At 42.2% G+C, this 21,018-nt stretch overlaps 1 protein-coding gene across 2 annotated transcripts in view; it reads left to right on the top strand.

Annotated features, from left to right (window-relative positions):
* The window catches only part of hdac5 (histone deacetylase 5), a 62,882-nt gene that overhangs the window by 28,320 nt on the left and 13,544 nt on the right, over positions 1 to 21,018 (top strand). For both annotated transcript variants that reach the window (XM_085402988.1, XM_085402987.1), the window contains 9 exons: positions 8,519 to 8,614; positions 10,233 to 10,480; positions 10,561 to 10,705; positions 10,806 to 10,911; positions 14,380 to 14,513; positions 16,935 to 17,066; positions 17,214 to 17,323; positions 19,584 to 19,700; positions 20,843 to 20,954. In XM_085402988.1, the coding sequence (XP_085259114.1) occupies positions 8,519 to 8,614; positions 10,233 to 10,480; positions 10,561 to 10,705; positions 10,806 to 10,911; positions 14,380 to 14,513; positions 16,935 to 17,066; positions 17,214 to 17,323; positions 19,584 to 19,700; positions 20,843 to 20,954 (1,200 nt within the window). The remainder of the gene's footprint in view (positions 1 to 8,518; positions 8,615 to 10,232; positions 10,481 to 10,560; positions 10,706 to 10,805; positions 10,912 to 14,379; positions 14,514 to 16,934; positions 17,067 to 17,213; positions 17,324 to 19,583; positions 19,701 to 20,842; positions 20,955 to 21,018) is intronic.

Genomic DNA, 21,018 nt, shown 5'->3' with positions numbered 1-21,018 from the left:
CCAAACAATGGTGCCAAAATGAGGTAAAGCAATGTTGAAATGTAGCTTGATGACAGCAGGCTGGAACAAAGAGGATGTATATTGACTCTAATCTTCTTTTGGCTGCAGTTACAATGTTGGCTCCGTGCATGTGTGTGTGTGTGTTCAGAATAAAAGACTTGCAGAGATTGAAGACGCTGTTAATGAAGTAGCTCAAGATTTGTTAGATTTACATGTGTAGTGGCCCAAAATTCCTTTAAATGAAGTAATGAATTTCCTCTTAGATTGCAAAATGAAAACAACTCCTGGATCAACACACCTGATAACCGCCTGTTTGTTTATATCATTATAACTGGTGAACTATGTGCACATCTTAAGCTTCTCAAAAAAAGAGAATGTCACGAAAAAGAACTTAACAAAAGAACTTTCACTTGTACCTGAAATATATCGAGTCTTCTTTTGTTTGAATTTTGATTATAGCTTATAATCAAAGCCAGCCTCTCTTATTATTAGAAGAGATATATTACAACACACAAATGGCCAAAATGTTCAAAGAAATGTTTGTCTGTACACCCATGACTCTACTCCGTTACTCCTTTACTGTGGATTACTGCGTCAGTGCATCGTAGTTGTGGCATTGCAAGGCTGTTATTGAGGTTTCTTTGATAGTGGCCTTTGGCTTTTCTGGATTTTGGGAGTTTGTCATTTTCATCTAGACAGTACTCCAGAGATTCTCTGTAAGGTTCAGGTCAGGTGAGTTCGTTGGCCAGTTTCATTTTGCACTGTGGGCAAGTGCTAATACCTAGATAAAGATATCAACATCTCGAGGAGACTGGATCCTTCACACTGCACTTAAAACACTGGGATATCTTCCTTTAAGTTCTTGAGCCTTGATTTCTAAATGCAATGCAACATTTACTTTCATCTGAAAAGACTTTGGGCCACTGATGAACAGGTAAGACATTTCTCAAGTCTTTGGTTCAGTAGTGGGTTAATCGTAGGGAAGTGACAGATGTAGCATCTTTTCCTGAAGACGTCTGTGCACGGTGGTTCTCGATGCACTGGCAACAGCCTCAGTCCATCCTAAGTTTAGAATCAACTTTTCTTGACCATCATCTCAAGACGTCAGTCACCCGGGCTCCTTTTGGATCTTTTCCTATCACACTTTTCCCTTCCACTAAACTTTCCATGCTTTGGTACGGCACTCTGTGAATCCTGTGTATCCAGCCTTTTCAGCAATGACCTAATGTGGCTTACTCTCATTGTTGCAGGCGTCAGTGACTGTAATCTGAACAACTGTCAAGTCGGTAGTTTTCCCTTGATTGTGGTTATTTGTATTCTACTAGCGCAAGAGATGCACGACAGTTCTCTTGCTCTAGTAGGCTGGAACTTTATGTAACCACAAAGTAAAAGTTTACCTTTATAAATGAGATTGTGAAAAATAATGAACTTTGTATGATATTCTACCGTAAGTAACAGCAGCTGTCACCTATTGCTATTCCTGTGGACGTTACAGGCTCCTGTTGTATAGATAACCCTTTAATGTATTTACCACCCATCAGCCGTATCCTTTTTTCCTATTGGTAGTTGATCCAATCCCTTGTCTCAAAGTTGAAAGTTTAAATTAGTCCTTTCCACTATGTGTCAGTAAAGGTTATTTTGGCTTTGTAAGTAGCTTAAATTCATTGACGTTCACAACTATAATCAGTGCTAGTCTGTGTGGACGCATCTGTTCAGTCATGTTTAAATCCACCACTGTCTGTTTTGGTCTCCACCGCCTGTTGTAGGAAATGTGCTCTGCTTTGTTCATCTGATACTTTCTGAACTTTTCCATCTGCTTAACTGTAAGCATTCAATGAGAGCTTTTTGTACTCTAAACTGATGTCGGATGCTGAAATGACCAAGCAAGATCACAACCGTGAGACTCAACCAGAAGCTATAGAGTGTAAAAACACAATGACGAAATGTACAGTGTTAAACGCTGAGGAGGCCTGCTTCATGGGGTGATAATTCTTTGAGGTTTCGTTACTGTTACTGGTTCACTTTACATTGTACGTGACCACTGAAGTTGAAATATAAAAACATAACTTGGTGCATCTTTAAAGCTACGTATATTCTGTGGCACAATTAATTGTACCAGATGTTCTCAGGTACTTTCAGCCCAGTGTAACACAACAGACAAGATCCACTGTGGATGACCTACAGTCTGCCATCCCATAATGCTTAACCCACCCATCAGTCTCTATAGCAACACCACACATGTGACTCCTCTCCCTCTCTCTAAGCTTCTAATTTGTCTAAAGTACACACAGCCATTATACTATTTTTACCTCACTCTCCCTCTTCCTCTGCCTTTTCTTTCTCTTGCTCTGTCTCTCTGTCTCATGGCTTTTTTTAGAGTGTTTTGCAGGGCTGACGTCATAGTGCCTATTTTCTTTTAGCAATGCAGAGTGAACAAGACGGGGAGAAAGAAAGCAGGAGAAAAATATTGGTTTGCAGAAATACCTCCCAGCAGAAGCAGCACCAGTGTGAAATAGGAGTGATAGAACCAGAGAAAGAGTGTAAAGTAATCCAAATTGGACTTCAAACTCCACATCCCTGATGGGATACATCATGCGATTTCCAAAATATTTGCAGTGACAAATCTTGGCCAACACTTAGTAGAGCATCTTTGACTCTGTCTGGATACTGACCGGATCACAGTTGCTTTAAAGCAGCCACATGAGGTATTCCTGTCAGAGGCATTAGTGGGAAATTCCCAGTTAGTAGATTGTAGGACTGTAACGCTGCAGCCAGGCTGACAAAGAGTCAGAGGTCCGCTGAGCCAAGCATTCCTTTAAACTGAACTAGTAGACTTCATTAATTTCCTCACAAATAAAATATTCAATATTTAAAAAATATTCAAAACCACCTCACAGACATATCATTATTTACAGATACTTTCAGTAGTACGGATATTTATTTAGACTCTTTCTCTCTGATTCATTTTTCTGAGTTAACTTCAGTAATTGTTTTCCTCCAAATCATCAACGTGTCTGTTAGATTCCATTCCTACAAAAGTGCTTAATGAAGTCCTACCATTAATTAATGCTTCAGTTTTAAATATAATCAGTCTCTATCTCTATTACTGGCCTGTGTACCACACACCTTTAAGGTGGCAGTAATTAAACTGTTACTTAAAAAGCCATCACTTGACCCAGCTTGCGTAGAAATTATAGGCCAATCTCCAACCTTCCTTTCCTCTCTAAAATCCTTGAAAGAGTAGTGTCACACAGCTAACAGATCATCTGCAGAGGAATGGTTTATTTGAAGAGTTTCAGTCAGGTTTCAGAGCTCATCACAGCACAGAAACAGCTTTAGTGAAGGTTACAGATGATCTTCTTATGGCCTCTGACAGTGGACTCATCTCTGTGCTTGTCCTGCTAGACCTCAGTGCAGCATTCGATACTGTCGACCATAATATCCTATTAGAGCGATTAGAACATGCTGTAGGTATTACAGGTACTGTGCTGCAGTGGTTTGTATCATATCTATCTAACAGACTCTGGTTTGCTCATTTAAATGGGGGAAGTCTTATAAACACACTAATGTTAATTAGTTCCGCAGGACTCTGCTTACATTATACATTCTTACATACATTTTCATTGCTATATAGATGATACCCAGCTTTATCTGTCTACTAAGCCAGATGACCACACCAATTAGTTAAACTGTAAGAATACCTTAAAGACATGAAAACCTGAGTGACCTCTAATTTTCTTCTTCTAAACTCAGGATATTGTACTTGGCTCTAAAAACCTTAGAAACATGGTGTTTAACCAGATACTCTGGATTGCACTACCTTGTCCTCCAATAACAGTCAGAGTCATTGTTGACCAGCACATGCGCATATTAGACAAATATGTAGGACCACTTTCTTCCATTTGCACAATATCTCTAAAATTAGAACCATGCTGTCTCAGAGTGACGCTGGAAAATTAGTTCATGCATTTATTACTTCTAGGCTGGACGAGTGTAACTCATTATTATTAGAATGTCTTAAAAACTCTGTGAAATGCCTTCAGTTGGTCCAAAATGCTGAAGTGAGAGTACTGATAGGGACTAGAAAGAGAGAGCAGATTTATCGAATACTGGCCTCTCTTTATTGGCTCTGTTAAATCCAGAATCACATTTACGTTTTTTCTCCTGATGAACAAGGTCTTGAATAATCAGGCCCCACCTTATCTTAAAGACCTCATATTAGGGCGATTTGGTAATATGTGTTTCCTACAATATTCAAAAGTAGAATGGGAGACAGAGCCTTCAGCTTCCAGATCCCAGATTTGATTGCTACTTCTAAGAATAATATCCTTTTTCATAAAACTTATAGTTAGGGGTAGATCAAGTGACCCTGAATCTTTCCTTAGTTATGGTGCAGTTGGCTTCACCAATGCACTGAGCGTTTGCCACCTCTTTTCACTCATCATGTTTTTTTACACCTCTACATTTAATAACTAGTTATTATTAATCTCTGGCTCTCTTCCACAGTGTGTCTTTTATCCCGTTTCCTCCGCTCACCCCTAACCCGTCACTGCAGATGGCCCCGCCCCTCCCTGAGCCTCATTCTACTGGAGGTTTCTTTCTGTTAAAAGAGAGTTTTTCCTTCCCACTGTTGCCAGGTGCTTGCAAATAGGGGGTCATTTGATTGTTGACTTTTCTCTGTATTATTGTAGCAGCTGTTTTTGTGATTTGGCGCCTTATTAATAAAATTGAATTGAATAAGACAGAAATGGTTCATTTCACCGGTCCAAGCAACAACAACAAAATAAAGTACTTGGGGATTTTTATCCTGAATTTATAGTTGAGCGGCTGTAGATCATTTTTATTTCCTTCATGCTCATTATTATGGAGAATGTTTATATGGTTTTGCAACATCTAAAATGAGCCATTTGACAAACAATAGTAAATACTGAAGAATCTTAGTTTCATTATGCCAATTCTTAGAAGAAAATGGAAAAATGTAAAATTCATTTTTTTTTAAAAAGTAACAATATTTAATACAAAATGAAGTCAATAGTTACTGCTCTCACATTTACACTGTTCTACTTTTCTGTTAATTAATCTTTTTATCCAGTAGTTTGACAATTTTCCTGAAGTACCTTTGGCCAAATGGAATCTCCTTGTGCTGGTGATTTCAGTGCTTCCTTGTGTGATGGATGGATGCACAGAGTGTACAGACTTGCTTTTATGGACGTAGCGTTGGGCGATGGAAGCTAACAGTCATTGCATTTGTTTGCTTGGTCCTTATCCATTAATTAAACTGCAATTTGTGGTCCATTGATTAGCCACTTCAACTTGCTGTTTGAATAAAGAGGACATGGCTAGTAATAGAAAATCACAAAATGCTTGCTAAATTACTAATGCTAGCTGTTTCCATCAACCCACAGATAGTACCTGATCTCGGATCAGGTAAATCAGAGTCAGCAGCGGGTTATCTAGTTTGTCTATCCACTATTAATCTACCCTCAAAGACCAGAAGTTTGTTCACAATGTGCATGCACAAATTAACAGTCCTCCTAGCTTGCCCAGCTCAAGCCAGTGTTAATGGCACATGCACATGCTCATCAAATCGACCGGTGCTATGTATTCTAGGGAGGCAAGCATACTTAAGCCTGCTTACAGAGTTAACAGCTAACTGTGGCTGCATGATGACAGTAATTTAAAGGATGGTGCACACATGCAATGAGAGAAGCTCATGGGACAGAACACTCTTTGAGATGCAAGGAGAAATATTGATGTTGATTTTTTACATGTTACTGGACAAGCAGTAACATGTTTGTCCAGTAACATGCAGTGGTGGCTTTGCTTGCCCTGATTGAATGCCACTGATACACATTTATTTAATTGGAGTTCTTCACGCCTTCATTTTTAGCTTGCTTTATAATAAACTCTCTGGTTTTACGAGGTTCATTCATTTTCTTGAAGAAGTGTGCCTGTGTATCTTATTAGGGCCAGGGTATAATGACCAGTCCGTCTTGTTTCCATCCAGATTCATTGACTGGACGAAGTGGACCCACAGTCTGTCTTTCATTCTTTTTTACTGCATCTGCCGTGGTGCATGAATGACTGCGTGGTGCTGCAGTGAGCAGTAGTCAGTTAGAAGCCGATACTGGATGATTGACTAAAATGTTGCCTGAGCCCTGCCTCTGTGTCAGACTGTACGTTAGTGTGTGTGTTTACCAGACTATAAATGTCTTCAGTTTGACGTCAGACGCTGGCTGCTGTGGAATGCTGCTCTGTTGCCAAACGGACTGTTGTACCCACACTCACAGACCGGTCTCTCACGTACACACACATATACAGACAGAGTGTGTGTTGTAGTGGAAGGGGAGACACGTGCGTCACAGTGAAACTCCAGAATATTTGTTTAGGTAATTTGTGAACGGCTGCACACATATGCACAGGCACACTTGTTTATCCAGAGCTCCCACTTTTTGGGCATTTTTGGTCACAAACCAGCAGCCTGAAAAGCTTCTGCTGATTTCATATACCTGTGTCATGAAGCACTTGTTCACTCGTTGTAGATCCACTTCATGTTTCTCTTCAGCTCTGCTATGATCTGAAGCCAAAGTCGTCACAATCTAACAGGCTTGGCCCTACTGTCGATGTTCCTGTTTGATTAGCTTAGAAGCCACATGGGAAGCGTCAGACATCAGAGACCAATCGGTCCAACTCAGAAAGGTCAAAGGTCAGACTTCACAGTAGGTAAAACCTAATTAAATTTCCTCCCTGGTCTGCAGACAGGAAATGTCCTGACGTCACAGTGTGCTGCCGTGTGTGGCGTTTCCAAAGAAATAGCCTGATCCTCTCATAGGGGTCACCAGGAGAGCAAAGGCAGGTCACGGTTACAGCCCTTCTCCCGGACACAGTGATGGCTGCTGATGGAGCAGGAATACGAGGACCTCTCTGCCCCTCTCTCTCATTGCTCTCATCTTTTACTCCCAGCCCTAAATTACAAATGACCAGAGTCTCCGTTATATGGCAGCCTTTGGGAGTGAAGAAAGTAAGAAAACAGATTTTTATTGGTTTATTAAAGTTACCTTTCACATTTTATCTGACACCCCCTTCACTGATGTAGACAGAACGTAGACAGAAGAAGAAGGTTTTCTGTGTCTTGCTCAGACCCTCTGAGGTGCGGGATCTGCAGCTTCTCCGTCCCAGCGTACAGACTGTGTGTTGATGCTGACGGTGCTTGTTGGTGCAAATGTAACACTTCTTTGTCTTGTAAGGGAAAAACACAAACAGTCTATGAAAACATTTAGGGAACGTTTAAACATTCAAAGTGAGAAAAGGAGAGTTTTCCACTGCCTGGCTCATAGTTCATCTAGCATTGCTCCAGGTATCTTATAGCAGCAGCCTGGAGAGCACATCATTATCTAAATTACAGGTTATCTTATCTAAAATATAAACATGGGCTAATGATCTAAGTAAATATTAGCAGACAGACTGTTGTGGGTGCGTGCATCGAGTCCAACATGGTTAAAACGTCATCTGATCTCCCAAAGTCCCGGACAGCTACGCAGGACCTTTGCGATACTCATCCCTAGTGTTAACCTGTTGCTTCTTTGCGCTTCCAAGGGCCAAAACTAAAGAATCAGTCCAAATGAGATCATACAAACTCTCCCCCCCTCTTCCTCTTTTTCTCTCACTAACATTCACTTATACACACAAGTGATCAGTATAAGCTGATTGGAGCTGCTAAGCTGATTGGAACCTTCCGATCTAAGCACTGCTGAGGCTTGTAGCTTAAATGTACTTGTGAAAAAAAAGAAGAAGAGTACATTGCAACAAATGCAGCGAGCGAGTGACGACAGTCAGCTTAAACTGAGTGCATTTCTGTACGTACACAAATGATGCTTCATTTCTGTTAAAATGAAGCCGATCTTATAAGTTATTGTGAAAAAGTCTTTAAGAGAGTAGCCAGTGTCCAAAAGCAGGTTTTGTTTGTAGGTTATATTAAGGAAGCTCACCAATTAATCAGTATCACAGCTCGTAATTATTAATCAGAGGTCATAGCCTGTTGACACACTTAAAAAAAGTCAGCTGCTGGGCTTAGCTAGGCTTTGTCTGAAGCAGGAAATCAATATGAATCTGGCATTTCAATTAAGAACAAGTGTTACAGAAACGAGTGTTACAAGACACTTTTTCTTTGTTCCTTTTTCTTTGCTTGCTACTCGTACTACTGTAATAATCTGTCACTATTAGTATGTAAAGCACATGTTAGCATGTTGCTGCAGTGTCCTTTAGTGTAGCCATGCTGAATAAAGGCTGACTTCAGCGCTGGAGCTCAGTGCTACCCACTGCTGCTTGTGAATATTTTTAGGCAGCAGGACTGTCCCCCTCACTTTTCTTACAACACTATCACAGCCCATCTGAATGACATGGAAGCTGTCTCTATGTGGGTGTGTATGCGATGAGTGATGCAATAATCTGCTGTGTCCCTGACATTTTCCACACTAATCAATCACTCATTTCTCTATTCTCGCTCTCTTTCCTGCAGTAGTGGAGGTGAAGAGCAGCCTCCCATCAGGCCTGCAGAGCCCAGTAGGAACAGCAAGCGAGCAGAGAGGAGGAGGAGGAAGTGGTGGAGAAGGTGGTGAGTAGGGAGTCCTCTAAGAGTCCTTGAAGTGGGAGGTGTGTGTCTGTGTGTGTGTGGTGGTACAAATTTTAAAAAATAACCAGAATGTGGGAAGTGAAGTGTCTGATGCTTCAAATTTGACGCTCACAGCGTGCCTAACGTTCCTCACCCCAGCGAATGATATACATACCTATGGCTATGTATGTCATATGTATCATGGACAGTGTGCAAGAATGATGTAGTTATCGTGATGTCACCCACCGGTTTGTTTCCTGGTACGAAACTTTCAAATCAGAGCTGGTGTTTGTGGGTGTTTGTGATGAGCGAGGGGTCTGACTACAACGTGCCATTCATGAGCCAGTGTAAAGTGTAAAACCCTTCTTTAGTAATATCAGAATAACCAAAACTGGGCTTAACCTAGACTCATATTCAAAGTTTTTACAGAGGTCATTTTCACACGGACCACAAAAAGTGTGCAGGAATGAGGCAGCCAATCAGGACTGTGCTTAGCCTTTACATTTCAAGCACAGGCCTGATTGGATAAAACCTTCTCCAAAGCATCCCTTCTTATTTTAGCAGGTTGTAAGCATCTGTGAGACCAGTTGCTGGACTTCAGAGGGAGAAATGTTGTGCCATTCCTGCCTGATAGATTTGAGCAGCTCATGAGTCCTGGTTCTACTTTCTTATAGTTTTCAGTTTAATGAAGCAACTGTTCCACGATGCGCCCATGCTGCTGTAATAGATGCAGGGTACAGTTTAGCATTGCCTTGCTGAAATATGTAAGGCTTTTCCTAAAAAAACATCAACTGGATGGGAGCACACATTTCTCTTGAACCTGTGTATAGTTTTCAGCACTGATGATTTACAGATGTGCAAGCTTCATACCTTCATACCAAGTGAGCACTGATACTGATGATCTTTAGTTTGGAGGACTGAGCTTCTGTTTTTGCCAAAAAGAATTTCAAATTTCTAATCATCTGAAGACAGAAAGGTTTGCCTCAGTCCATTTTAAATGAGAAGACGGTGGTGTTTAGCGATCATGTTCACATAGTGCTTCTTCTTCTTCTTTGCACATAAGAGCTTTAACCTAAGTTTGTGGATGGGACGGTGCACTGTGTGCTGAGAACCTGAAGATCAGGGTCGTCCAAGACTGGTTTTTGGCCTTATCCTCTTTGCACAGAGATTTCTCAGATTTTCATAATCTTTTGATACTACTGCTTTAGATGATAAGATATTAAAAGTCATCACAATTATACATTGAGGAATTTTTCCAAAGACCCAATCCTGTTACTGACGTGTTGCCAATAAACCAATATTAGATGCAAAATGTTGTTCCAGCTCATTTTATTAACACTTACCTTTGCAGCCTTTAGTTTCTCTTTTTTGTTGCTGCTGCCAGAATATAATATTTTTCATAAAATAAATAAAAGGTCTCAGATTTTAGCTTTTAAATAGTGTCCAGTGTGATGGCTGCTGTACTGTTCTTCACACAGTTTTGCTGGAAGGAAATAAAAAAATTAATAATTAGGAAATGGAAAAAATGCAGTAATTCAAATCAGACTGCAGATATACAGAATCAGAAGCTCAGCTGTGCACTTGGCTAAAGTTGATGCCATGTTGTTTTTGACATTTCCAGGTGGGAGTCCTGGAGAAAGCCCGGGAGGAGGAGGAGGCCCGGTGGACCTGCGAACTGAGCCCAGGGTAGGGTCTGTGTCCGGGGGGGCAGTGGTGGACACAGCCATGAGAGAGCAGCAGCTCCAGCAGGAACTCATTCTCCTCAAGCAGCAGCAGGAGCTGCAGAAACAGCTGCTGTTTGCAGAATTTCAGAAAAAACACGAAGTGCTAACAAGACAACACGAAGTCCAGCTGCAGGAACACTTAAAGGTGAGCTGAAGCACCAGCTCTCTTTCCCGCTGCCTTATTCCAGGAACCATTCAATAACCTGTGTGTGTATTTGTGTGTAGCAACAACAGGAGCTGCTGGCAGCCAAACGACAGCAGGAGCTGGAGCAGAAGAGGAAGCTGGAGCAGCAAAGACACGAAGAGCAGGAGAAACAACGGCTGGAGCAGCAACTGCTGCTGCTGAGGAACAAGGAGAAAGGCAAAGAGAGTAGGTCATCCTGATGCTACTCGCAGACCACAGGCTGTTTGCATACAGACAGGGAAGTGGCCTGATTGCTTTGTGTGTTTGTGTGTGTGTGTTTTGGAAGGTGCCATTGCCAGCACAGAGGTGAAGCTGAAGCTGCAGGAGTTCCTTCTCAGTAAGAAGGAGCCTGGTTCTGGCGGACTAAACCATTCCTTCTCCCCAAAGTGCTGGTGAGGACCAAAACTGTTTCAGAGTGTGTGTGTGTAGAAATGGGAAAGTGTTTCCCACTGATGGTTTGATCTTCTGCACCAGAACTAATATAACATGCACTTAACACACTTCGCTATGAAAACAAAACAGAAATAAAACAAAGCCGGACCTGAGAGATATCGAGGAAGCACTCTTCACTTTCCAAGCTGAGGAGAGTGTGAGGGTGCTGTTTTACCCGCGATATCATGAAGTTGTGTTTAGTTTGTCTTTATGTAGAGAAATAAGCATTAAAACACACATGGCTTTGGTTTTACACAGTTATACCTCGTTACCATGGTTATATGTAGTATTTGAGGGAAAATGATGCAATTTGGTGAGCAGCTCTATCTCATTAAATTGACAGTATGCAGTTAATGTACTAGAGTCATGTCTTAGGTCACTGGATAGTAACATAATCACTGTGACACCGCGGCATGTGCATGGTGCAGTGATGCACATGCAAATCCTCTGTGCTATGGCTCAGCAATAGCAATAGTAAGCAATGTTTATCTATGTGGCACTTTTCCAGACACGAGTCACCAAGTGTTTTATGGAAAACGCTGTGAATAATGCAAACAGTGAGAAAGAAACCTGAGGAAAAACTTGAGAATGCAAAAATACTGCTCGGATAATTAAAGAACGCGGACATTAGTTAAAGAGAAGTTACAAAGACAGCAACGTACACAGCAAAGAAGAAACACGTTACTCGAACATCCGAGGACACTGCTCTGTCTTCAGCTGACTTTAACAGCAGAGCTCACCGGTGCAGGTGCAGCCGTCCACAGGCCGGACTCATGGTTCCAACAATAATGTAACACTGTTAGAGCTGAGTGAGCAAGCTCAAGGGTGAAGATGACGCATTTAGGACACCATGCAAGGGAGCGTGTGATGCTCTGGAGGAGGAAACATTCAGACTGGATCCTGAATGCAACAGAGAGACGTTGAGGGTCATGCTGGGCATCGATTTCCATTTCTAATCGATTTGATTTGAATCAATTTTGACTGACAGTCAGAAATACAGTGGAACCCCGACTGACGAAACTAATTCGTTCCCGAGGGTCTTCGTAAGTCGAAGCACCCATCGCGCCTTTTCAGTGAACGATAGGCTACAGGCTAATTGCTAACTGCAACAACAATACGTCGTTTAAGTGGAACAGCGAAGTGCAAGTACCAAAGCCAAGGGGGTTGTCACATGATTCAGAAGGCATTCTGGGCTCAGCCAATCAGAGCCAGCGGATTTCGTTACGTGGGCATTTTGCCGTAACACGGGCAGAAATATTGCCGTTAAGTCCCTCCGTAACTTGAATTTTTTGTTAAAGGGGGTATTCGTAAGTCGGGGTTCCACTGTATTATATTTCTGATCATTTATCAGTATTGACACTTGTGAGATTTCATCAGAGGTGTAAACATCACAGCAGATGCCTTTGTGTCAAAGTAACTGAGGATAAAACAGAAAAAACATGAAGCAGATTTTCCTGGCCTGGCTTTTTATAGCAGATGACCTAAAAAATATTCTGCATTAGATCGAAAACTGAAGAAAACCATAAATCGACATATGAGCATTATCTGATGCTGCTGACGTGAAGCAGAGCAAAGTTAGAGGTTTCATTAGAGACACAGCAAAGCAATTTGGAATTTGGTATCATTTTAAAACATTGACATTTCTTCGGTGTTGAACAGCAGAAATCAGGCTTTCTTATCGGAGGTCATTTGTGTACAGCGCTGTACAAAACGGTAATAAGCAAGCTAATAATGCAGAAAACAGAGATTTGAGATGGGAAACCGTTCTTGAAGTACACTGAGAGAGAGAGGAAGTATGATTTTATCGTGGTGGAAGCAAAACAGCAAAAGTAAGAGGGAATCCATGACGATGTTTATCAAACGTGAAGCAAAATTTGGATCTTTTGCTGCTGGTTCAGCGAGAGCGACAAAACCTGCAGCATCAGAATCTGTGAGCTGTCGGCTCTCAGGCCCGGCGGCGTGTCCGTGTACGTGCCGTCGGGTGAACGATCCGCGCTTTGTATTTACATCTTTGTGTGGAATCCGTGTACCTGCTCTCATTTGTTGTTGTAGCTGTTTAGCGGTTGTTGAAGTAGTTTTGTGAGCTTCAACCTGAGATTCTGGCATTTCTGGCAAAATGCATTTTTATTTAAAAATATTTCAGGATTTACTTTATTTTATTGAAGCTAAAGTCGATTTGAATCTGGAAAATCAATTTTTAAACCCAGCCCTAGTTGACGGGACTCTTATGTAGACTAGCAGGAGCATTTTTGAATTTGGGTGGGAAGTGAGTCATGTACTTTCCCCCTTTTTATTTTAGTAAATGTTTCCCACTTTGTTGAACTGGCCTCTCGAGTGTTTTAGTGCTGTTTATCTAAATAAAAGTTCCCGCCTGTATTAAAACTCCAGCAGTTTCGAGTGCTTCAAAATAAAGTTTGGTTGTGTTATCTTAATGAGGCGCTGTCTATGACAGCTATTAAAGCGTGGACCCAATCCCAGTCCATGAGGGCCGGTGTCCCTGTAGGTTTTAGGTGTGTCTTTGATCCACCACAGCTGATTTAAATGGATAAATTACCTTCTCAGCATGTCTTGAGGTTCTCCAGAGGCCTGGTAATGAACTAATCATGTGATTCAGGTGTGTTGACCCAGGGTGAGAGCTAAAACCTGCAGGGACACCGGCCCTCGTGGACTGGGATTGGGGACCCCTGTATTAAAGTTTCATTATGGCCTGTTCTAACAGAAGCATCACATGTTCAGTTTTCCTACAGCAGAACGGACCAAAGATTGTCCAGTTTTGATCCTCCTATAGAAAACGTCGATCCCAAAGCTGCTCGCGTTGTGTTTTCAGTGAGCTGAGCTCTTTTTCGTTTTCTACTATTAATAACAGCCACAAACCCATCGTTCTGTGATGTATGTTTTTTTCAGTCTGATGTGTGGATAATCACCTGAATCATGTTAAAAAATATTGCTCCAACACCTCAGACACATCTCCATAACACACGCTAACATACCAGACACCTACGCCTGAATGACAAAAAGCTGTCACTTCCCATGAACGTAATGAGTTCCCAGTCTGAAAAGGGCCGCAGACAACACGATGCCACGTCCTGTTAGAATCAGCAGGGCCAGAAGCAACCGGCAATGTTCACTGATCTACAACAACAACAGAAAAGGTCAGGTTTGAGTGTCATAAGCTTTTACTCAGACCCGTTCTGCAGCAGCTATAACACAGGAGGAAATTAAAGGAAGAAGCACAGAGAGAATGTTTCCACACTGACAATCAAAGGAAATAACGCAGCATTCTAGGAAGTGTAGGAAATGACTAAATGACGTACACGTCCCTCGAGAACCTGGGCAGAAAATGACATTCAGCGCTTGGTCTCATGGTACGATAAAAGGGTTTTCCCAGGCAGCTAATCTGCCGTCTGTTTGGGTGTTTGTGTCTGCAGGGGAGCCCAGCACACCTCCCTGGAGCAGAGCTCGCCTCCGCAGAGCAACACACCGGGGACTCCTCCTTCCTATAAACTGCCCCCTCTCCTGGGGAACTATGAGGGCAAAGACGACTTCCCACTCCGCAAGACGGGTACGAGTGTGTGTGTGTGTGTGTGTGTGTGTGTGTGTGTGTGTGTGTGTGTGTGTGTGTGTGTGTGTGTGTGTGTGTGTGTGTTTGCACGTACACAATTCATAAGGTATGCAAAGGTGGTGCAGTATTGTCATATAATTATTTACTTGTGAAATAAGTGTTGCAGACTGCCTTACCTGGACCTGGAACAAAAGTGTGTAGATACTCCCCAATGCAACGGACAATTCCAACCTACCAGACACATCTCATATATATTAAAGGTGTTTAGGTGGATCCACACATGACAACAGGTGGAGTCCCGATGGCCGAGCAGTTGTTCCTGTTATACTTTGCAGTCTGCTGCCTGGGTGCATGAGTAGTCGGTGTAATCAAAGTCTCTGTGGAAGACGGAGTGAGTAAAGTAAATTTCGCTCACTGTTCGACCCAAATGGACCCTAGTGGACTCGCTGATGGAGAAAGTTTAAAACACACGTAACAATGTAGCTGTGATATGCTACATGCAAAGCAACTGTGGGCACGTCTCAGGTTCATTTTACTCAGCAGCATCCATGGAGGTGAAGAAAACCTCATTTTACTTATGAAGGGGCGTCAAACAATGACACAGTCATCTGCACAGTCCGAGTCTGTGTCTAACAGGGACCGGCCGTCCGCCATAAAGCGATGAGCGACAAGCCCACAAACTGAAGCTCGGTCACAGTCAGAGCACATCAGCTGGTCCCCACGTCAGCTGACGATTTACAGTTGCTAACTCTTACACAGGGAGCTGTGTTTAAGCTGCTTGAGCCTGCACACAGATGCTGGACATCTGGAAGGGAGTTTGCAGCCCACCTCCACCCCAGCTCTTTCTTTCATGCTATTTCTGAATTGTCCTATCTGTCGTCATTTGTCCTGTGGTGGGATCTTGTTGTTGCTCTCCCCGCCTAAGGCTTTTCATGTGTGCACATGGAAAGTGGAGGTTCTCAAATAGATGCCGCCAAATATAAATGGCTGCAGATGGAAACATCATTTTCTTTTGACTGTTGTGGTCTCAGCTGAAGTAGCAGTTACCGGATAACATGTTTGCCTCTGTAGTTAAATTGTTTAAATGCTCAGCGTACAAAGGTCGCCCACAACACTCCAAGACAGACAAGAGCGCAGCAGCTGGGCTACGTGAAGCTCACATGGATGTGTGGCAGGACCTCCGTACTGCATCTGCACCACCCGACTGCAAAGACTGTAGTTGTCACTCGTGCACAGCACATAGGTCTGAGGTATTTTAGCTTTACTTTATATAGTAAAGCTAAAATGTGATGGATATATATATATATATATATATATATATATATATATATATATATGTGTGTGTGTGTGCGTGTGTGTGTGTGTGTGTGTGTGTGTGTGTGTGTGTGTGTGATATGATCATATACATGTCCATAAACCCAGCTTCTGATGCTCCTACACTGAATTATAATCATAGTCTGTATCATAGCCAACACCAGGGTGAAGCAGTTTCGGTGTAAGGTTAGCATGAGGTTGTATTTTAGCCACATGCTCTCTTTCATGCATCATGGCTTCACAGTTTGTCTCTTACAGGGTTTCTGTTTCAGTTATGCCATGTAGATGTGCACGTACCCTAACCTCCCAGCAACCTGCCAGATTTTAAGAGGTTCAAATTTGTGCTAGATGGAAAATTGGCTACAATTGCAGATAGAAGCATCCATGCCGTGATGTTTTCAGCTCTAAAGGGTTCTTCCTTTTAGCCAGTCATCCAAATATAGAGGCAGGAACACTTTGTAGATGTGCATGACACGGGTGCTCTTCAGTGGCACTTGTGTAAATCACATAGACCAGATTAAACTCACTCTTTGTAAATATACTCCAGTGTGTCCCGGGATACTGTGTGCAGGTTCTGCTGCCTGGCTCACAATAATGACAAATGGTTTTTAGCATAACAAATGCCAGGCCGAGCTGTCATTGGCTGCCCTGATGCCACCGGGTAAGCAGTGACATGTCATCCCTCTGGATCCAGATACTGTTTATGCCACTGAAAACTTCATGTTTTCCCTTCTACTGTTTATTATCCTCACCTTGACCCATACACCAAAAATAGCTTAAACTCCACTGTGGCTGCTCGTTTAGCAAACGACCCAGCCAAATTGTAATGTAGGATTAGCAGACTTCTCAGTCTGCCCTGATAGAATCTTGTTGGCAAGTCACCAGGTGACTTAAAATATCACTGAAGCCCTCTGCCAAAACAAACCACTGCATGTTACCAGTGACCTATAATGAAAAAGAAACAAGACAGATCAGCAGCCGACAAAATAACTGTTCTTCTTTCACCTGCGTTCCGAGCACAGCTTAGTATTTACAGGAAATGGTCTGCGTTACACTGATGTCTCTGCGCTGAACAGTTTTATCTCCCCTCTCTCTTTACTCGTCCAGTCTCTGAGCCTAACCTGAAGGTGCGTTCACGCTTGAAGCAAAAGGTGGCAGAGAGGCGGAGCTCCCCTCTCCTCCGCAGGAAGGACGGAACTGTCATCAGCACCTTCAAGAAGAGAGCCATAGAGATATCAGGTGAGCAGAGACGCTTACGTTTTCATTCTGAGAAGAAGTGCAAATAAGCTCTCAGGTGCAGAGTGTTTAGTGTGAATAGCTGCTTTAATCAGAAATTTAAAATGAATTTGCTGCTCATTTATTCCTGTGTCTGTGTCTCTCCACCAGTTTCCTCTCTCTGTAACAGTGCTCCGGGGTCAGGTCCCAGCAGTCCCAACAGTTCCAATACAGCTATTGCCAACGGCAATACTGGATCAGTCCCCAACATACAGACTGAGGTACACGTGCACACACACACAGGCTGGCTTCATTTTCAGTTCTTCAAACTCGACACGAAGCTCGAGTTTGCCCCCTGCAGTTCAGTGTGGAGCACTGAATCAAAAATGACGATATGGGGGAAACTGTAACAGGCGACATGTAAGCAGCTGTGTGAAAGTGATGATTGAGCAGCAAAAGGCAGCATTTAATCACCTTGAACTTCTGCAGGAACTCTGGCTTTGCCCCTGTGTTGTCTTCTTTGCTGTATCTGCAGAGTGTTTCTGCGTGTAGTTGTGCTTTCTGTTCTGTACGTTGTGTTTGCTGTGCATACTTTGATGCTGTTTGGGTCACAGCCAAAGTATAAACCATTTTAGCACTGCAATCTTGGAAAAGAAAACATTCTCGAATTTTTATTGTTTGTCAAATGTCAAAGATAAAATTGCTCACTTTGACGCAGAAATAGGGCTGCAAAAATACTAAGTTATAAATATCTAACTGCACCTTTAGTGGTTCAGAGCTAGTCACTGGAGGGAAACTCTAAAGTACTCCCTGCACCCTGGAGGGGGGATTTTATTTGTACCCTTGTGGTTTGTGCTTACAGAAACAAATCTTGAACCTCTAATTACAGTTTCACAATAGTATAACAGAATAAAAAGAGACATTTAAAAAAGGCCACAGAAAACCCAGAATCGTTTTGCTGTGAGGCATCTGCACCACCCCTACAAGATCAAACTTCTGTAATGTCTACAATTATTTTTGGAGAAAATAAAGCAAAACCTACAAATCTAAATGTAAAATTATAATTTAACATAATTTCTTTTTTTATTTGACAGAGTATTGATTCTCGATACTGGAGAATAAAATCAAGAAGAATTTGAAGTATGTAGCCTTTACTACTCATGAATGAGGTACAGTGATTAGTGTTAAAGGGTTTCAGTGGAATAATACACTTTTCCTGTGCCCTTATTTTTAGGAATGTAGAGTGTGTGATGCAAATTACATAGGTCCCATAATGGAACCCTGTGGTACACCACCAGATGTGCCATATCTGCAATAAGTTTTGCTGTTTTGTTGATAAGAAAGGAACTATACTAAGATGATATCCAGAGTTCACCTAACAGACAAACCGTAGTTGTAGGGTTGATCTGATATCCTCGTGTTGGTGTTGTTCCCAGATCATCATACTAAATGTTGTTCCAGGATCAACATTGCAAGTGACCAATCAGAATGTTGTGACGTCATACTTTTGCGACTTCAGGAAAAACCGTCGTAAAACAAAAAACTGTACCTAAGCTGCGTGAAACCGCCTCTGTCTGCCGATCAACGGACCCTGACCCTAACCGTAACCCTTTAATAAACAGTAAGCAGAATTGATATTGTCCTTGCAACATTGGAATTTCATAAATGCACGAATGGCTTGGCGCGCAAAAGAATAACGTCACAACAATGTGATTGGTCACTTGCAATGTTGAACCTGGAACAACATTTTCATGATGGTCTGGGAACAACACCAACATGAGGGTATCAGATCATCCTAGTTGTAGCCTCAGCAGAGTTGGTTGGTTTTGATTGGTTATTTCAGTATATGACTTTAAAGACACATGAAATGATTCCCCTGACATTTTTTATGTTTTCGTTGTAGGTCTTTATGAAGATAATATGACAAAGCAGTTAAATAATCATGTTTCGGATTACTCATTTACACTCATTGCCACTTGAATTAACTGGTTGTTGTGTTTGGCTACAAGCAGGTACGCAGAACGCCCTCTGGTGGTCAAACTATCCAACATCAGTGCTCATAACATGGTTTCCTGTCTCTTTACCTTTTGAGTTTTCATTTGTTGGGCATTATAAACACTGATACTGAGATATCAGTCGGGCTCTAGTTAGAGATTAAAGACAAGCATGGCCAAAGACAGTGTGATTTCATTTTTTCATTTTATTCCAGAGGCATATTTCTAAGAGTGGTGTTGAATATGGATAATATACTGGGCACAACTGTATCAAATGCATGTTAAAGCAGGCTGTATGGAGTAATTCTTAAAGGCCTTCAAGGCTGACAAGACTCCTCTGTTTATTTAAGTTGAGCGAGTGTGGAACAAATGCCATGGAAGTTTCCTGTTTTTGTGCTCTTCCAAGAAACTTCCAGGAAATGGTCTTGTTCTATAACAAGAAGAAGAAGCAGTTAATTATATTTTGCCCCAGTATGTGCTAAATTTAACAAACTGAGTTCTCCCTGTGCAGGACACTAAAACTGCTTGCGTGTTTGTTTTTCTGCAGCTGAGGTCTCTCCATCAGACGCTGGGGGCTGATGGGACATTGAGTCCTCTGAGTCTCTACACCTCACCCTCCCTGCCGAATATCTCGCTGGGTCTCCCTGCCAACACACATATCACGGTGAGTCACTGCGGTGCATGTACCCATCGACACAAGAACACACAAACACACACTATACACCCCCACACTGATGGACTCGCCACACACACTGTTACACAGTAACCTGTAGTTCTATAAGTATCTGCGTATCCTGTTTTTTCTGAGCTTGGTTCTGGTGGAGGTTTCTTCCTGTTAAAAGGAAGTTCTTCCTTCCCACTGTCACCAAATGCTCAGTCATAGACAGTTGTGGGATTGGTGTGATTGCTGGGGTTGCTTACCTCTGCAGGTTCTTTACTTAACAATATAAAGTACCTTGTGCCAGCTGTTGTTGTTAAATGGAGCTGTATGAATGAATTGGGAAAAGGCTTACTGAGGGTGTCAATCAGTCATTTGCCAGTGACGTCTTTCCAACTGGCCTCCTTGTGGTGAGCGTAGAAGTCGCCTCCTTGTTGCTTTGCTTTTTAAACCCAGGAGTTTCGTCTAGCTGACGTGCACTTTTGTTACAAAGCAGTCAGTCTTACTCACTTACACTAAGTGATCCATGAAGCAGTGGCTCTTCTTTTTCTATATGTGTGTAGTTTTCCACACAGAAGTAAACCAAAGGAGGCCTTTTTATTTCCATGACTGTTCATTTTGGTGAGAGATCACTTCTAGCTTGCATGTGTAAGCGAGTGCTATCCTTAAAATGTATGATTTGGTTAAAAGCTCTTTCTCCAGTGGGATTTTTATGTCTGCACATTTCTACACGAACCCAGTGGAAAGATATCCACAGGCTGCTTCTTATGGAATACATGGAAACAATAAAGAGTCCTATTCTTGTGTTTCAGTGTAAAGGTAGTTATTCCTGCATTTTTATAAAGGTAAAATATGCTAAGACAACCAAACACGGTGTTGAGACTTCTTTGGTCTTGGCTTTGGATACATTTTCATGATGAGTTTTGGTTGCTCCGTTTGCTCCGAGCTCTGTTTGCACCACTGTAGGAAATCTGTACCATCAGAAGGAATCCAGCACTTCATAGATTTGTTGTTCTGAGTTCTGTGTTAAATAAACAGTTCCTGTTCAAGGAGAGGATTTAAGCAAAAAGCTGAGCAGCTGAAAAACTGCCATGAGGTGCCTGTCAATTTGTGTCTGTGTGGTAACTATGGTAATACTCCCTCTAAAGCCCTCCCAGAAGCTGTCTGCCCAGCAAGAGGCAGAGCGTCAGGCCATCCAGTCGCTGCGGGGGGGTGGAGCTCTAACAGGAAAGTTTCTCTCCACGTCCTCCCTTCCAGCAGGTGAGCTGGACCGCTGCTCATATCAGAGTTTAGTGAGTCATTGTGCACTAATCATAAAAGTGCA

The sequence above is a fragment of the Rhamphochromis longiceps genome, linkage group LG4, assembly GCF_057381845.1.
Source record: "Rhamphochromis longiceps isolate RC_006_pf linkage group LG4, R_longiceps_female_GT1.1, whole genome shotgun sequence".
Lineage (NCBI taxonomy): Eukaryota > Metazoa > Chordata > Actinopteri > Cichliformes > Cichlidae > Rhamphochromis > Rhamphochromis longiceps.
This window is presented reverse-complemented; position numbering and strand designations above follow the sequence as displayed.